Source organism: Micromys minutus (assembly GCF_963924665.1).
Source record: "Micromys minutus genome assembly, chromosome: 24".
Lineage (NCBI taxonomy): Eukaryota > Metazoa > Chordata > Mammalia > Rodentia > Muridae > Micromys > Micromys minutus.
Genome location: NC_137959.1, coordinates 19,712,229 through 19,730,830, shown reverse-complemented (window position 1 = coordinate 19,730,830; position 18,602 = coordinate 19,712,229). Strand labels below are relative to the sequence as shown.

At 37.0% G+C, this 18,602-nt stretch overlaps 1 protein-coding gene across 9 annotated transcripts in view; it reads left to right on the top strand.

Moving 5' to 3' along the window:
• CNOT1 (CCR4-NOT transcription complex subunit 1) overlaps positions 1 to 18,602 on the top strand; it is a 74,846-nt gene that overhangs the window by 22,166 nt on the left and 34,078 nt on the right. For 6 of the 9 annotated variants that reach the window (XM_080937118.1, XM_080937115.1, XM_080937120.1 and 3 more), the window contains exons 3-17: positions 3,041 to 3,148; positions 3,711 to 3,809; positions 4,480 to 4,548; positions 4,633 to 4,687; positions 5,567 to 5,770; positions 6,814 to 6,982; positions 7,688 to 7,814; positions 8,047 to 8,157; positions 10,734 to 10,904; positions 11,310 to 11,437; positions 12,574 to 12,814; positions 14,386 to 14,505; positions 15,188 to 15,310; positions 15,555 to 15,706; positions 18,339 to 18,489. In XM_080937118.1, the coding sequence (XP_080793244.1) occupies positions 3,041 to 3,148; positions 3,711 to 3,809; positions 4,480 to 4,548; positions 4,633 to 4,687; positions 5,567 to 5,770; positions 6,814 to 6,982; positions 7,688 to 7,814; positions 8,047 to 8,157; positions 10,734 to 10,904; positions 11,310 to 11,437; positions 12,574 to 12,814; positions 14,386 to 14,505; positions 15,188 to 15,310; positions 15,555 to 15,706; positions 18,339 to 18,489 (2,028 nt within the window). The remainder of the gene's footprint in view (positions 1 to 3,040; positions 3,149 to 3,710; positions 3,810 to 4,479; positions 4,549 to 4,632; positions 4,688 to 5,566; positions 5,771 to 6,813; positions 6,983 to 7,687; positions 7,815 to 8,046; positions 8,158 to 10,733; positions 10,905 to 11,309; positions 11,438 to 12,573; positions 12,815 to 14,385; positions 14,506 to 15,187; positions 15,311 to 15,554; positions 15,707 to 18,338; positions 18,490 to 18,602) is intronic. The other 3 variants (XM_080937121.1, XM_080937116.1, XM_080937122.1) reach the window with 2 other exon arrangements.

Below are 18,602 nucleotides of genomic sequence, written 5' to 3'. Positions count from 1 at the left end.
AGACAGTTTTTACTGAGGAACTATAGTTCACTCCCCATTAAACCTAGGTTAACATTACATGGTCATTTCTAAGTCATATCCCACAGTGGAGTCAAAGGGCCCTGCTGGTGAAGGCTGCCACAGGAGGGTATATATTTAGGCACTGAAATTCTGCAACTGAGGCAAATCCTTGAGAAGCAGATTGTCGACTGCCAGAAATTCTTCACAGGCGAGAATCTAGTGATACTAGCAATGGCCTACACAATCTCAGCATGCATGTGGTACATATATGTTCATCTAGGGAAAGCACTCAAAAAAATAACTCTAAAACCGTTTTTGGGGGTCCATGTGACAGCTCTGTTTGCAATACATGTGGCAATCCCTGGTGTGAGTTTAAGATGGAAAGTTGAAATAAATTCTTTTTTTTTTTTTTTGTTGGTTTTTTTCCCCCTTCTCAGTACTTGGATTTTAAATCTGCAGCCTGTTGTCTGCCAGGCAAGCAAAGTGTACTGCCATTGATTTATAGTCTCAATAAGCTTTCACAGTTTACTCTCTCTTCCTGTCTTTTTCAGCTTCACAGGTTCAAGGATTGATTATAGGCATTTCTACCTCACCTGACTGGCATTATCTTTATTTTTTCAAGCCACAGCCCAATTTTATTTCCAGTTACTGCAAAGAATGACTTAAGGTTAAACAAGAGGTGTCAGATGAGAGGTTGAAAGTCATGGAGATTGTAGAGGTTGGGGAAGAAAAGGGAAGGTGATGGTGAAGATGTACAGGGCCCACTTTCAGTGTCCCCCCAGGGCTCCCAGGTGCCCCAGGAACAGAGAGCAGGTGAGGCTACCTCCAGGATTTCAACTTGAAGACAGCTAGTCCACTGATTCTCACTATATATACCTGGAGTAACCTTCCTAAAGCTGTGACTCTTTACCGTTTCCTCATGTCCTGATGACCCCCCCAACCATAAAATTATTTTGTTGCTACTTCATAATTGTAGTATTGTTACTGTTTTGAATTATATTGTAAATATATGTAACCACAAAGGGTCATGACCCACACAGGTTGAGAACCTTTGTCCATTTGCCCTATTTCTTTAAAGCAGATTTGACACATAATTTCATCTGTTAAACTTAACCTTACTAGTATATTCTTGCTCTCCCTCTTATTATTTTTTGTTTGAAATAGTTTCTCCAGGCTGGAGAAATGGCTCAGTGATTAAAGAGCACTGACTGTCCCCCCCAAGGTCCTGAGTTCAAATCCCAGCAACCACATGGTGACTCACAACCATCTGTAATGAGATCCGATGCCCTCTTCTGGTGCTTCTGAAGACAACCACAGTGTATATAATAAATAAATTGAAAAAAAAAAAGAAACAATTTCTCTGTGTAGTCTTGGCTGTCATGGAATGCATTCTGTAGACCAGGCTGGCCTTAAATTCAGGGATCTGCTTGCTTCTACTTCTTGAGTGCTAGGATTTATGGTGTACACCAACAAGGCTGGCTTGTTTTTAAATTTTATAATAAATAACTTTGTCTTGTGTTTTTAGACAGTACCTCATTGTATAATCTTGGCTGGCCTGGAACAAATTACCTTTCTGTCTTGGCTTCCAAGTATTGGAATATAAGACATGGAATAAGTTTATTTTTTTTAACATCCTTCCTTCCTTTCCTCTTGTCTCTCTCTTTTCTCCTTCCCCTATCTCCCCTTTCTGTCATGATAGGGATTGAACACAGGACACAGCTAATTTTAAAAAGTAGAATAGTACATTTTTTTTTTTTAGGCTGCTCTTGAATTAATGGGCTCAAACAATCCTTTTTAGCATCTTAAATATCTGAGAATACAGGAATATCTACTGTAATTGTCTGCTGTTTTAAAATGTGAAAAATAAAATTAAATTATTCAGCCAGTCAGTGCAGTGGCACACACCTTTAATCCTGGCATTGGGGGGTGGCAAGGCAGGCAGATCCAGGCTGTCAGGGTTACATAGTGAGACACTGTCTCAAAAAGGTTTCAGTGCAGTTATTTATGCCATTTGCATTAATTCTCTATAGGGGCAGTTGTATGTGTCACGGAGTCACTATGGTAGCCCAAGGTCAGCTTGTAGGAGTTGGCTTTCTCTTTGTACCTGGTGGGCCCAGACATTGAACTTGTATTATCAGGATTGGTTGCGAGCATCTTACCTCCTGAGCTATCTTTCCAATCCAAAATAGCAATGATATTTAATCATTATATCCATTTAGCATTCTCATTCTCCTGTTTGCTTTATGCAAAAAGTTGGTGATGCGAAGTTTGGATTAGTGCTTCGGTAGACGCTAGGAGTTTGTGATTGCTAGACAACTGTGCTGCTAATGCATCATTCCCAGCTGCCTTACTCTGCTTGTGCATTTATGTTTTGAGATGGGCGTAGAACTCTAGAGACATTTGCCAACCTTTGCTTCCTTCACAAGAAATTTTTGTTTGAGATCCAGTTTTTTACTAGCTGTTATATTATAGTTTTGTAATTATTGTTACTAGTTATTCTTTAGCAGTATGAATGCCCATATCAGGTGCTGGTGGATTAAGTGCTTTTTGCATGATCTGTGTAAGAAGAATCAGTCTTGGTGGTATGGGTTGTGGTTTGTATTTTTATAACCCTGGTACTGGGGACTGGAGACAGGTGGATGCTGCAGAGCTCATTGTCCAGTTTGCAGCCCCACCAAGTGGGGTAATTTCTGGTAGGTTTGTGTTCTTTTAGCCAGTTCAAAAAGAAACTTAAGTAGTTGTTGCATGTAGGCTCTTGAGAGCAGGGTCTTTTATCTATCCTCTAGGCTGTCCTCAGACTTGATCTGTAGCTTGAGGCAGGCCTTGAAGCATGACCAAGAGCTAGGATTAGAGGCTTGTGCCACTAGGCTCAGTAGTGCTTTCAATAATTCCCCAGTTTTTCCTAGAACTACATTTATTTTTCTGTGGAGAATAAGATTTAGAATATCATGCATGCTAGTGGAGTGCCACCTTACCATTAAGCTAAGTCCCCGGGACTTCTGTCTAATCCTCCTTTAAACTTAACATTTTTGTGTTTCAGATTGTGAATCGGCACGGTCCTGAGGCAGACAGGCATTTATTACGCTGCCTATTTTCACATGTGGATTTCAGTGGCGATGGTAAAAGCAGTGGCAAAGATTTCCATCAGGTATTTAATGATTACAGAGTTTATAAGAATTATTCCCAATTACTTTGTCAATTTGCTGTTTTGGGCAATACACACACACACACACACACACACACACACACACACACACTGTACAGGATAACATCTAGAACATAATCTTATTTGTGTAGCTAAAGCATATTGGGGGATTCATTTGTCCTCTTTTTCTGCCTGGCTGTATACTGATGACAGCCTAATTTAGGATTAGGGAGCTGCTGCAGGATCTGCCTGGGAAAGGAAGCAGGAATGGGGATTGCCTGCTTGAAAATGGGTTTCTCATGTTCTGAATTGAATCTCTTTAGTGTGATTGTTCAGTCTTGTCAGGGTTAATTATATTGTTTTGTGACTTATTAGTGAACTCTAATATGGACATTTAAGTTGTTACTGATAGGTTTTATATATCTAAATGGGATTTTAAAAGAGCTAATTTTTATAGTAAAGCTTTATAGAATCTAATATCTATAAGTTCTATTTTTTATTCATGTGAGGTGATGCTTAATGCTAATAGAAGTTTTGTTTTGTTTTAATTTTTACTTTTTTGAAGACACAGTTTCTGATTCAGGAGTGTGCCTCTCTCATTACAAAGCCAAATTTTATCTCGACATTATCATATGCCATTGATAATCCATTGCACTACCAGAAGGTTAGTATATTTTTTATCTCTAGTAAGATTGTGATATCTGTTTCTCCCTTTCATTTTCCAAGGAGGCCTTTCTGTGTAATCCAGGCTATTCTGTCTCGGTAGTCTCAGTGCTAGGCTATTGAAGACATGTAGCACCATACTCTCTAATATTAGGTTGCTAAGGCTTTTGATTGGAGGGTTTTGGTGATCATTTTGCTTTGCTTTTTAAAAGTCTGCTCTCTGTATCCCTGGTGGTTCTGGATCTCACAGTGTAGACCAAGCTGCTTTAAACTCAGAATTACCTGACTGTGACTCAGGACTGTTGGGATTTAACATGTACGCTACCACATCTGTACTTTAAAAAAATGTCCTATCTTAAAATTTGAAAGCTTAATTTTCTTTTGTACCTTTCTGAGAAAATCAAGGCAGTTTATTGATAAATGGGAACTTGCTAAAACCAGATTAAGTTAAGTATTAAGTTTGTCAGTCTACAGTTTTAGAATATAGTATATTACTTATAGTGAGCCAGAATCATGCTATATGTATAGTGTACCATTAGTACATCATTATAGTGCCATAGTAGCTCATCATTAGCAGATGAACTAATACTGTAAAACCTTTGTAAAACATTTGCATCCTTAACAAAACAAAAATAAAACTTAAATCTTTTTTAAAAATTGTTATGTTTCAGAGTTTAAAGCCTGCACCCCACTTATTTGCCCAGCTGAGTAAAGTTCTCAAGTTAAGTAAAGTACAAGAGGTAAGCATTTTGACAGTGTCATAGGTAGAAAGGATAGTTAAGGTAAACATTTGACTCTGATAATGTAACTCCCTCTTGTTTCAGGTAATTTTTGGTCTTGCCCTTTTGAATTCTTCTAGCCCAGATCTCAGGGGTTTTGGTAAGTTATCTTATCCAAAGTATAAGATTCTGTCTGTCTGTCTGTCTAACTTTTTTTTTTTTTTTAAATTTTTATTTTGGTGGTGTTGCAAATCGAATCCAGGGCCTTGATAGACAAGACCTCTACCTCTGAGCTACATCCTTGGGTACTCAACTAGTTTTTGTTAATGTTTTCATTTATGCATATATGAACTTCTGTGTATGTGTTTTACTTGGGAACCTGAGAAGGCCATAAAAGAGTGTCAGGTCCTCTGGAACTGGTTATGAGATGCCCGTGCATGTTGGGAACTGAATCTGGGTCCTCTGCAAGAGTAACAAGTGCTCTTAACTGCCTATCTCTCCAGTACTTGTTTTTAAAACAAAGTCTTGTTTATGTAGCCCAGGCTGGTCTCAAATTCACTAGCCTCCTAAGTGATGAAATTATAGTCATGTGCTCCCGGTCCTTCTGCTGCTGCTGCTGCTTCCTCCTCCTCCTTTTTTTTTTTTTAAAAATAAAAACTGGGTCTCTTTTTTTAAAATGTAGCTCTGGGATGTCCTGTAACTACTACAGAGACCAGGCAAGCCTCAAAACTCAATCTACTGCCTCACGAGTATTGAGGTTAAAGGCATGTCCTACCATGTCTGGCTCTGTTTTTTTTTTTTTTTTAACATATTAATTCTCTTTTGTTATGTTCACATTATTGTATAATTGATTTCAGAGCCTTTTCATCTTGTAGTTTTTCTTCTCATTCATCAATCACTGTTCAGTAGCTCTCAGGTAGAGTTCTGTGAAAGCACTGGAGAGGCAAAATGCATGTTGGTGCCTACAAAAGGTGATTATTTGGATATTTAATTTTTCCCAACTATGGTGTAAAAATAACTTGGTTTATTTGACTTTTAGCTGCCCAGTTTATCAAACAGAAACTTCCAGATCTTCTGCGTTCTTACATTGACGCAGACGTCAGTGGAAATCAAGAAGGTGGCTTCCAAGATATAGCAATAGAGGTCCTACACCTCCTACTCTCCCATCTCCTCTTTGGGCAGAAGGGAGCCTTTGGAGTTGGACAGGAACAGATAGACGCTTTTCTTAAGACACTACGCAGAGGTAAGGCATAGCCTATCGCAGGTGATCTTAATATAAGCTATGATAAAAAAGCATGTTGGCATATAAGTCAAGATAAAGATTTCCTAGTCCTATAACAAACAAGTAATTTTAAATATCTGTGATGTTTTTGTTGTATAAGTACACTCACAAATAAGAGTTGGTAAAATTATACTGTTTCTTTCATTTAGGAGATCTACATTATACTAATAGATTATTTTTAATTTGATTAGTTGGCCACTTTTTATTTGGGGGGGAGCAGGGTTTCTCTGTGTAGCTCTGGCCTTAAACATAAGAGATCTGCCTGCCTCTGCCTTTCCAGTACAGTGAGTGATTAAAGGCTTACGTTACCTTGTTGAGCTAGGTTGACCACCTTTGGTAATACTTGTAGCATTTTCTAGGCAGTTGACTTTGTAATTCAATGTCAATAAATCCCCAACCTCCAACTAATCAAAAAGATAAAAGTGACTATGATTTACTTACTGTTTGTGTAGTTTAAGCTGCATCAACTTTTTTCAGACACAAGAAACTTTAGAGTTGTAATGTATTCTGCTCCCCATGTGGGAATCATTTTTTTATTGTGAAAATTTAATATAAGCAGGTACTGGAATCTACACAGGAAAAGTTCATATATATATATAAAATCTGTTCTGAGATACCCAAAGATTCAGACTCTCGGATTGGCTTGAGGTCATAGTGTGGAGTAGCTTGGGAAAATTCAATACTTTTTTAAAATTTAAAAGCAGGAACTTTTTAGTAGTCCTTGAACTCAGCAAAGATCTGCCTCCTGAGTGTATTTCCACATCCAGCCCTAAACCGCTTGGTTTTGAAAATGAACTTGAAGAACTGGGATTGAAGGGATTTTAGAGGGAATAGCAGAAGAGAGAGGTCAATTTCTGTGTTGTTGGGCATTGAACTTAGGGCCTTGAGTACCACACCAATTTGTAAAATAATGTGCTGCATTTTTGGCCTCTAGATTGTTGTTTTTAATTTCTAATATCTACCCCACCCCACCCCCCACCCCCGTGCCCCTGCCTTCTCTCCAGATTTTCCCCAAGAGCGCTGTCCTGTGGTGCTTGCACCACTTTTATACCCTGAACAACGGGACATTCTCATGGACAGGATTCTGCCTGATTCTGGAGGGGTAGCTAAAACCATGATGGAGAGCTCTCTGGCCGATTTCATGCAAGAAGTGGGCTACGGTTTTTGTGCAAGGTTGGTAGGAAGATATGCCAAAATTGTAGTTATCCTTAGTTATAATTATCGAAAGCAAGTACACAAAATTGCTTAGTTATTGTGTGCTTCAAAATTTTAATCTTCCACATACTAGTCTAATGTTATTGTCAGCCATAAATATTCTAGGTCTTCAACTTGTGACTTATCCTTACCAGTTTGTAAAATTTAGGAATCCACGTGCTCTGTTTAGTTACCAGGATAGTCATATTTATCAGTATGCCCTCACTTTACTATTTTAAATTAAACTTTTAGGAGCAACATGAAAAGGATGGGCACATTTTCAAGGTTTTCAAGTATTGAGTAAAGATTCACCTTTGTATTTGATAGTAACTTTATTTTGGTGTCATTAAAAGAACTCAGCTGAGAAAGGTGTTGCGTTTAGTCTCTGGATCCTATTGGATGGGAGGAAAGAATAGATTTCAGCCAAGTTGTCCTCTGATGTTTGCATAAATGATATGCATGCTGTGCGTGTACACACTGAAAGTTAAAAATGAAGTTGATTCTTACTAGAAATTAAAGTTACTATTTTTAAGCTAATGATTCATGTTTCTAGTTACATAAAAGTAACACAATATTAATTCCCTACCTCAAGGGCCTCCTACTACAGGTCATTTATCAGTAGCCTTTTCCAGTTGTGTGTGAGGAGATAGGTAGCATATTTTTAAAGTTACATTTTTGTTTCAGTATTGAAGAATGTCGCAATATAATCATGCAGTTTGGCGTTCGGGAGGTCACAGCTGCCCAGGTTGCCAGGGTTTTGGGAATGATGGCTCGGACTCATTCAGGATTAACAGATGGTATTCCATTACAGGTTTGTTAGATTCAACTCTTACACCAAAAGACTTATTGTCCTGTCTTCTTTATTCTGTTTATTAAAGTTTAGTATGATTGATCTAAAGATAAAATGAAAACATTTATTTTTTATATTTTATAAAATACATTTTATAAAACATATTTATACTATATATTTAAATATATTTAAATATATTTTATAAAATTATATTTTAAGTTGGATTTACTTAATTATAGTTTCACTTTTACAGAGCATCTCTGCTCCTGGCAGTGGGATCTGGAGTGATGGAAAAGATAAAAGCGAGGGGGCACAGGCACACACATGGAATGTAGAGGTTTTGATTGATGTTCTGAAAGAACTGGTGAGTACATGTGGTCAGGGCTTTGGGTTCAAATTAGAATTGTACACCCCTGAGGTGTTTGCTTGTTTGTTTGCTTTGTAAGTTCTAAGCCACTCAAATAAGAGCAACAGTGTTTTGTAATATTTCAGCTTTTCAGCAACAAAAGCATTTACAATGATTATACATTAAGCAGTACATAATCAAATTTAAGCCCTTGTTGTGAAACAGTATCACGGTGAATTTAGAGTAATTGTTTTAGGTAGGTTGTCTGGCCAATGACCTCCATAGGTCCTTCCTGTGTTGTCCCCACCCCACCTATCTGGTAACAGATATATGTACCCATGCCTAACAGTTTGGGGGTGCTGGATATTGGATTCAGTTTTTTGTGTTTTTGAGACTGGCACAAGTAAGCTATCTGTGTAAACTCTACTTTTACAGTTATGAATTAAAATAGTAAATTGTTGAAGTCTATTCTTTGGTTAGGTTCTGAGACAAGCTAGCTCATTACAAATTAATAATTAAAGAATTATTGAGAAGGTAGGTATGGATTCTTTTTGTAAATGCAATAAAATTTCTTTTAAAGGCTTATTTGTTATACATATATGTACATTGTAGTTTTCTTCAGACACATCAGAAGAGGGCATCAGATCCCATTATAGATGGTTGTGAGCCACCATGTGGTGGTTGGGATTTGAACTCAGGACTTCTTGGAAGAGCAGTCAGTGCTCTTAACCACTGAGCCACCTCTCCAGACCCAACAAAAATATTTTTATTCTACATTGATTGATCTTTTTCTACTTCTTATTATTCAGAAACTAATTGGCTCTCCATGCAGAGAAGACACTGAGATGGAAATATGGAAGTGCTTACATAAAACATAAAGGACAAATTAGATATTATGAATATAAGGGATCAATGACATTTATGCAGCAGAATAGTAGATTTAGATGTAACATCTTACTGATAAAATATCAAAGAACAAAATATGAGAATTACAGTTTGTAGTTTAGAGTGGTGATAAATGCCTGCAAGGCAGAGGCAGGAATATTGTATAAGTGGAGACTGGCCTGATCCTAAATAGCAAATTTCAGGCTAGCTAGGCTGCATTATATACGACTGTCCTGAGAAAAACTGAACTGCTAGTCATACTTTTTGTTTTATGGCATTGGGAATTGGGTAGAGTGCTTGCTTAGCATGCTGAAAGCTGTGTTCAGTCTCAGCACAGCAGAGAAGACAAACCTTAGTCTTTTGGCCTGAAGCTACATAGAACAGTGTAGACCAGGATACCATTGAGCGCCTTGATTGTACCTCCTGAGTGCTGGACAAGAGACATGCACCTCCAAGCCTATCAAGATAAGAATAGACTTGGTGGGTCAGTAGGGATTGAATCTAAGACTTCGTACATGTTATTCTTACCAGTTATCAAGGTATCTTGCTTATTTCTTATTTTTAGTTTTCCATATTTGCAACTTTCTGCGAATATCTAGTTACAGAGAACCATGGTCTTATCTTACAACATTGCCATTAACAGAATTAGTTGGTTTTACTCCAGTTATTTATTTTCTCATAGCATCAGGGATCAAAAGCCAATGCCTTGGGTATTGTGTGTTGATAGGTATGTGTGCTCTGTGTTTGGTAGTTACGGTTGTTTGTTGTCGTCTTATTCATAAAACATTCTTCACAATGTGTGTGTATGCGTGCGTGTACACGTATGCAGACTTGACCATGACAGAAGACAACCTTATGTGTCTCTTAGTCATTGCTCTGCATAGTCTGAGACTGGATATCAATCACATTTTTCTTGTTTGCTGCTACCTTCTCCAATCTGGGTAGCTCAGACTTTGAGTGATTCTTTGAGAGCTGTGCTTCCTGTTTTGTTGTGGAATTACAGGAGCAATTACATTGTAACATAACTGTATACTAACATGGTATATATTGAGATGGTCCCACTGTAACACGGGTTGAGTAAGAACTCTTGATTTTTGTTTGTTAGCCTACTAAGTGCCGAAATTATAAACGTGCTGTCAAGCCCAGGTAATTTTTAGTGTCTTGTTTGTTTTGTTCATGTAGACCTGTAAGAACACTAAATTTATAGCACGTACATAGTGTAGTGGTACATACCTTCAGGAAAGCTACTGAGAAATTGGCAACCTTACAAAAAATTTGCACATGGCATTTTACTTCCTTTTTTATTGTGTTTTAGTTTGAAAGTAGATAATGCATCACAAATATTATGCATACTAAAATATTTGTTTTTTCGAGGTACACACATCCAGACTTTATAAGAAACAGGCTTTAGTGGTGAATACCTTTAACCCCAACACTGGGGGGAGGGGACAGACAGGCTGATTTCTGAGTTCAAGGCTAGTCTGATCAAATAGTGAGTTCTAAGCTGGCCAGGGCTTAAATTTTTTATATGAGATCTAGTCTGGGAAAAAGCCAAAACAAAATGAAACGAAAAACCTTACAGAGATTTTTGAAATTGTTAAACATCTTTGATATTGCTGGTTATTCTAAATAGAATACTTTGAGTTTCAGAATTATTTTGACTTGCCCATATTTATTCCTTTAACTTTGAAATGTGTTCATCTTTTTAGAACCCGAGTTTGAATTTCAAGGAAGTAACTTATGAATTGGACCATCCTGGATTTCAAATTCGTGACAGCAAAGGACTTCACAATGTGGTTTATGGCATTCAGAGGGGTCTGGGCATGGAAGTGTTTCCAGTGGACTTTATATATAGGCCTTGGAAACATGCAGAAGGCCAGGTAAGAATGATACTTAGCTCAAGAATTAAGAAATAATAATTCTTAAGGCAATTTACCCATTTATTGATCATAATATTATATGTAGCTTACTTTGCATAGGTCAGAGAAATGTCGCTTGCCATGTAGTTTATATTTATATTTTCATAGTTTTAGAACTGAGCAGAGTTCTTTAAGGTGTAGCTGTCAATTCTAATTTGTAGTGTTTATCTTCCAAGACAATCTTATTGCCATTTTCCATCTTTTTTGAATTACCTGGTTTTCAAAGGGGCAGATATTTCCTGCTCCTCACCACCCTGTTTGAAGAGCAATTATCTAAGAACCCTAAGACAAGCTTCATGAAAGGGGTTCATATTTTTTCAAGATCAGTTTTTTGTGGCACCTAAGAACTTTGTCTTCTTTTTCTAGCTCTCCTTCATTCAGCATTCCCTGATAAACCCAGAAGTCTTCTGCTTTGCTGACTACCCCTGTCACACTGTTGCCACTGATATTTTGAAAGCACCACCAGAGGATGACAATCGAGAAATTGCCACATGGTAAAACTTTCCTGCACCTTTGAAATACAAAAGCTCATATTGAGCAAATCAAAGAACATTTATTTTTAAGATTTATTATATATACAGTGTTCTACACATTAGAAGAGGGCACCAGATCTCAATATAGATGATTGTTAAGCAACATGTGGTTGTTGGGAATTAAACTTGGGATTTCTGGAAGAATAGCCAAAGGTTAGGTACTCAACCTCTGAATCATCTCTCCAGTTTGAAAATTTTATTTTTAATGAAGTGACTTAATAAAGTTTTATATGAATGATGTTGAATAAAACTTTTTAGTTATTTTGTCATCAGTTAAGTTTTTGCGATTCTGATAACTAGGTATTTTCTATATTTTAACCTAGTTGCCTCAAAAAGAATTTTTTGTAGGCATTTCAGGGACAGAATGAAGACACAGGCCCAAACACATTTTTTAGTTGTATAAGTTCTCTCAAGTTATTCTTTTTGCCATCATTTGTCTTTTAGAACAGTCCGTGTTAAGGTCTTTTCATTTTCCTCATAGACTATGTAGAGTTAGATGATTTAAACCAGCCAGACTCTAATTTGTGTTATGGACATCACAGTTGGACCATGCTGAAATCTTTGCTTTACAATAGTGTTAAGGCTCTATTTTTAATAGAAATCTTAGTGTATTAATGATGTCTTATTAACATAATCTATTTAGGGATATTAACTATTATGAAATCTCATTTGTTTTTCATCCCAGTCATAAAAATCTTAGTAGTGAAGATCCATGATTACGTAAATCACTTGGTTGTTGATTTGATTTCTTTTAAAATTATAGGCATAGCAACCTCCAGCCAACACATACAATGTATTCATGAGTCCAAGGACTTTACACATTTTTGACAAGCATTTTCCTGCCTTTCTATAACCCCTGAAGGATGTAGTTAAAATCCACAACAGTCACTTAAGAATATTCTCTAATACCAAGGCACGGTAGAAATGTGATGATTATTAAATAGCTGATGTCACTTAGTTTGGAATGAATTTGAAGGCTAGAGATAGCACTCATTGTCAACATGCTTATAACAAGAACATGGGTTCAGTAAAAACATGCATTTAAAAAAATTAGTTAGTATTATCAGCGATCAGGCATTTCTCTTCATTTTTGTTAGGAAAAGCTTGGATTTGATCGAGTCTTTGCTGAGGCTTGCCGAGGTTGGGCAATATGAGCAAGTGAAACAACTCTTCAGCTTCCCTATCAAACACTGTCCAGATATGTTGGTATTGGCCTTACTTCAGATCAACACCTCCTGGCACACCCTACGCCATGAACTCATCTCTACTTTGATGCCAATTTTCCTTGGAAACCATCCTAACTCTGCCATTATTTTGCACTATGCATGGCATGGGCAGGTAAGACAAGTCATCAGTTCTGAGTTCAGTTATTGACATTCTTTAAAATCTTACAGTTTTAAGTTTCAAGTGCAACATTAAAAGGTGGTTGCTGCTCTTGCAGAGGACCTCGATTCCATTCTCTGAATCCACACAGCAGCAAATAACCATCCATAGCACAAGTTCTAGGACATCTAGCATCATTTTCTGACCTCCAGTAATACCAGACACACACATGATGCACAAAACATCTAATAATCAGATAAGATAAATTTAAAATCGAAAAATCTCAGTGTTTTAATAGATGGATTTATTATCATCAATCAGGTTTTTAATCTTTTAGGATCTTATTGTCATTTCCATAAAAGTACCAAGGAGTGAGGATGTGGAAATTATTAAAATTCAATATCCTTAAAACTTCCTACTTGGTATGGCACACATCACTTTGATATCCATAAACAGCTTACATATTTTACTATGACATCACAATGTCCTGGCATTACTTTCAGCCATAAATTAGGAAAGCCACAAATGAGTCTTCTTTTTGTTTTGGGGTCAGGAGTCACATGTATCCCAGACTAGACTGGAAATTATTATATGGAAAGATGATGACTTTCAATTTTAGATCCACAGATTTTTGAGGCACAGAAATTGAGTCTTTTATGGAAGCACTCTATCAGGTTAGCTATAATCCTTCAGCTCAGAGATAACTTTAAATGCTGTTTTTTTTTTTTTTTATCTTTTCTAATTATATAAATAGCAAACAACAGATTAAAAGTAAAGTCAATTCTTTTTATTACTGTTAATGTTTTTGAGACGTTTTCTCTAGGTTTTGTTGTAGTTGTGGTATGCATCTGCTTACATACTTATTGTACATGGATTCAGAGGATTCGGCTGTCCTATGCTCTTTCTCTTCCTTTAACTTGGAGCTAGCCTGGCAGCCAGCAAGCCCAGTGAGCTCCCTGCTTCCACTCACATTGCAGGGTTATAGTCATGCTGGTTCTGGGATCCAGCATTTGATCCTCATGTTTTCAAAGCAAGCACTTTTACCTGTTGAGTGGTTTCTCTTTTCCTATACCCCTAATTTTATAAACTAAACTTACCAAGTAAATGTCCCCCTTATGTCCTCATACTCCTTAAAGGGGGAACAAAATCTCTACCTGGATTGGGATTCTTGAGTGCTAGGATTACAGGAATTTACTACTATTCCAAGTGCACCTTGCCTTAAATCTTTTTTCCCTCTTGTTTTTAAGTCTTCATGCAGGGTTTCTTAGTGCAAGAAGCACTAAGCTCTGAGTCATGAACTCACATCCTGCATGCTGAAATGACAGGCATACAGCAGTGTACTTGGCTTTTTATTGCTTATTTCTGTGTTTGAAAATGAACAAGCAGACTTCCACACTCATAGAAAGCATAGTGTTTTCAAAGCATAGTTGACCGAGTTTGGGAAGATGTAAAAAACATTGCTGTAATTATTTGGTCTTTGTATTGATAAATTTTTCTTTCATGACTAGAACATGGAAAATTAGCTGGGCATTTGTAATAATATCTACCAAATGGTTACTGTTTAACTTTCCCTCCTTTTTTCTTAGGGACAGTCTCCATCAATTCGCCAACTTATAATGCATGCAATGGCAGAATGGTACATGAGAGGGGAGCAGTATGATCAGGCCAAATTGTCTCGAATACTTGACGTGGCCCAGGACTTGAAGGTGACATCAGAGGAATAATAACCCTTTACTAAAATGTGTTAGGAATATTTGCTTGTAACTAGCTCACTTTAAATTAAGATTTAGAAGCTTAAACATTGAAGAGTAACAAGGAGAATAATTTCAGATAGGAAAATCTGTCTTAAAAGGATGGTTTGTTTGCTTGTTTGGTGGTGTTTAGGTTTGAACATAGACACGACGGGAACACTCCACCACTAAGCTGTATAACTAGCCTTGCAAGTGATGGCTTTGGTCATGAGTAATCTAGAAGTTATAATTTTGTAGAAAGTAGGTTAATTTCAGCTCTGTTGCAGACTGTTACAATGTTTTGCTAGTTACCTAAAATATAATTTATCCCTGTTAATATAAGTGATAAATTGTGTTTAGGTATATGAAGCTTGCATGCTGATGCTAAAATTGGGGTCATTATTTGTACCTTTGCTTTGCTCTTGATATTGTTAATTGAAAACAGCTAAGTGGTTAACTTATGCAGTTAACTTATGAAGGTAGGCATGAATTGTTGACCTTTTAAATAGGGTTTTAATTCTAAATAGAGTACTCCTTTTAAAAACTGTGACCAATCAAGTAGTAAATGTTTTATTTAATAGACATGCTTGTTAAAATAGGAAGTAGAAAATAGTACAAAGAAATGGGTATTACTTGACTTTGTACATGTTCACTGTAGGCCTTGTCTATGCTGCTGAATGGCACTCCGTTTGCCTTCGTTATTGACCTTGCTGCACTGGCTTCAAGGCGGGAATACCTCAAACTTGACAAGTGGCTAACAGATAAGATACGAGAGCATGGGGTAAGCACTGTGCAGGAAATGCTCCGTTCTTTCAAAATGTTTTAGAAAACTTTTTTAAAAAAGGATGTTAGGAGATTGAACTCATGACCTCATGATAGGCAATTTGCTTTAACCTTTTAGACACATCCCTAACACAAGAAGTAATCTTGTTGTAGATGGTAGTTAATTGTGTTTATTAGTTCTTCAACTTAAGTCTTTTTAAGATAAATGTAAAATACACTGATGGGTTTTCTTTTTATTTTAGGAGCCTTTTATACAAGCATGTATGACTTTTTTAAAGAGAAGGTGCCCTTCTATTTTGGGTGGACTTGCCCCAGAGAAAGATCAGCCCAAAAGTGCTCAACTTCCTGCTGAAACTCTAGCGACAATGTTGGCTTGTCTACAGGCTTGTGCAGGGTAAGAAGGATGTACTTGGGAATACTTGGAAACAACTATATTGGGCCAGGTTTGGTGTGATTTATACCTGTCATCAAAACACTCAGGAGGTAGAGGGTAGTTAAGGATTTTGAGGCTACTTTAGTCTTTATTGAATTCATGACCTGCCAGGGCTGTGTGGAAAGACACTGTCTTAATTAAGACAATCAACCAAGAATTATGTCTAATCACAGTTGATTTGGAGAAAGTGAGGTTAGGAAGAAAATGACATTGTAGTACCAAGGGCAGGTGAATCTCTTTGATTTCCTGGCCATCTAGAGAGAATACTGAGATCTAGTCTTGACAGAAAAGAAAATCTGTTGGTTTTTTAGTTCTAAGATACTACAATGTTAACAGTGTGTTACAACACCATTCTTGAATGAAAATGCTGGCTTCTTAAAAATGCCATGTTGTATGGGTTTATTTATAGGTTCTTAATTCTTCCATGAAACACATACATGACTGTGTGTGTGTGTATATATAAAATATGGCTATTGCTATACCATACTGCCTTAATGAAATCAACCTTTTAGTAAATACTGATGTTGAGGCTAATTAGGTACCTTCCAACTTTCTTTTTGAATTTCCTTGAATTTTTATTTATTTATTTATTTATTTAATGTCAGTTGGTACATCCCTGTAGAATTGCAAAGCTGCTCTGGGAGTCCAGGTTGACGTTTTTCATCTTTAGCTCATAATAGGGCCTTGAAGAACTATTTTAAAACAAATGATTGAGATTTGACTAGGAGTGATAATTATGAGATAAAAGGTTGTGTAAAATAGGTTAAGAGGTAAATTGTAGACATAATAAAATTAGGACCTCTAGTTCATGAATCTGGGATGTCTTTGTATTTTAGTTCTTGGATATTTTCAATAATATAAAACTTCTACTTCTTTGCTGTTTGAAACATTTTATTAAATTACCTTGAATGTGTGCAAGGGATAGGGGGAGGTCAAAGAACAACATTCTAGAGTTCTTTCCTGTCACCATTTAGATTCCAGGAATTAAACTGGGTCATCTGGCTTGGCTTGTCAGCAGGTACTAGCTCATTGGCCCCTTTGTTACATTTATTGCTGGATATTTTATATAAGATCATGTTGTCTATAAATGTAGACAGGACCCCACCCCCCTTTTTTCCTTGAGACAAGGTTTCTTTGTATAGCCCTGGCTGTCCTTTCGAGCAGGCAGGCTTCCAACTCAGAAATCTGTCTGTCTCTGCCTCTCAAGCATTGGGATTAAAGGAGTGTACCACTAGCACCCAATTGACTTTCTGATTTTCTAATCTTGGTGTTTCTGTTCTTCCTTCCTCCCTCCCTCCCTCCCTCCTTCCTTCCTTCCTTCCTTCCTACATGCATGAATGTATGTAGCTCTCTTCAGACACACCAGAAGAGTGCATCAGATCCCATTACAGATAGTCGTGAGCTATCATGTGGTTGCTTAGGACCTCTGGAGGAGCAGTTTCTTTTTCTTTTTTAAAAAATTTATTATATATAGCTGCTGTTAGACACACCAGAAGAGGGCATCAGATCTCATTACAGATGGTTGTGAGACACCATGTGGTTGCTGGGAATTGAACTCATGACCTCTGGAAGAGTGGCCAGTGCTGTTAACCGCTGAGGCATCTCTCCAGCTGAAGAGGGGTTTCTTAACCTCTGGAAGAGTAGTGCTCTTAACCACTGGGCCATCTCCAGCCCCTTCTTACTCTTTTTTTTTTTTAATGGTAGGAATTCTTCTCCTGTTCCTGATTTTGGACAAGGTGTTAAATGCTTTACTGTATTGATACCTGTGGGGTTTCATAGATGTCTTTGTTCAGGATAAATTCCCTATGCCTTCTAGGCATTTTTTGGGAGTGTGTGTCATTTTTCTTTTGGCATTTGCATAAAGTCTCAACTATATTGTACTGACTGACTCCTAACTACTAAAGTGATCTCTTGCCTTAACCTCCTGAGTTTGAGGATTAAAGTTCTGGATTAAAGTTCTAGTTTGAGTTTGTGGTTATTATGAATGCATTTTGTCAAAGATCTTTGTGCTGTTTGTCAAATGATTTTTTTTTAATTGTGGTATGTGATCTCTTAAGTTACTAAGATTGTGGAAGTTAGATTTTGTATCTTACTATTAAATCTCGCATGGTAATTCTGTATATATTTTCAGTATACATTTGCTAGTATTTAATTGAGGAATTTTATTGTCTCTTCCTATTTTGTAGTTTTTGCTGTTTGTCTAGTTGTTTTGTTGACATAGAATTGACAGTGCTTTCCTAAGTTTTGTGTGTATTGGTGTTCATTACTGTTTCATTTTAAAGAAACAAGGTCTTACTTTGTCACCTGGGCTAGTCTTGAACACCTGGATTTAAGCATTATATTGACTTGAGATTCCTGACTACTAGAGATTTTAGGTTTATTTTGCTCCTAATCTCTAATGCCACTAGTAAAACATCTTTATTCAGTAGCTGAAATATATTTGATATAGTACAGTTTTGGCCAAAAGTTGTAAAGTTAACCTAATGTTCAGAAAATCCTGGTGGTAAATGGCAGATGCAGGGGAATTGGTATCTTTAGGCATTCTATGAAATAGCAGGTATATATCTCATTTTTTTTTTTTCTCTCCTTGTAGGAGTGTTTCTCAGGAGTTATCAGAGACTATTCTCACCATGGTAGCCAACTGCAGTAATGTAATGAATAAGGCCAGACAGCCACCACCTGGAGTTATGCCAAAAGGTCGCCCTCCTAGTGCTAGCAGCTTAGATGCCATTTCTCCAGTTCAGGTAACAGTTTCTTCTTTTCCTCCCCCCACTCCCACCCCCATAAATTCAGAATAGACCAAACACCTGCATCTTTAGTAGCAGCTTGAGTTTATTTTACTTCAGATACCTGCATG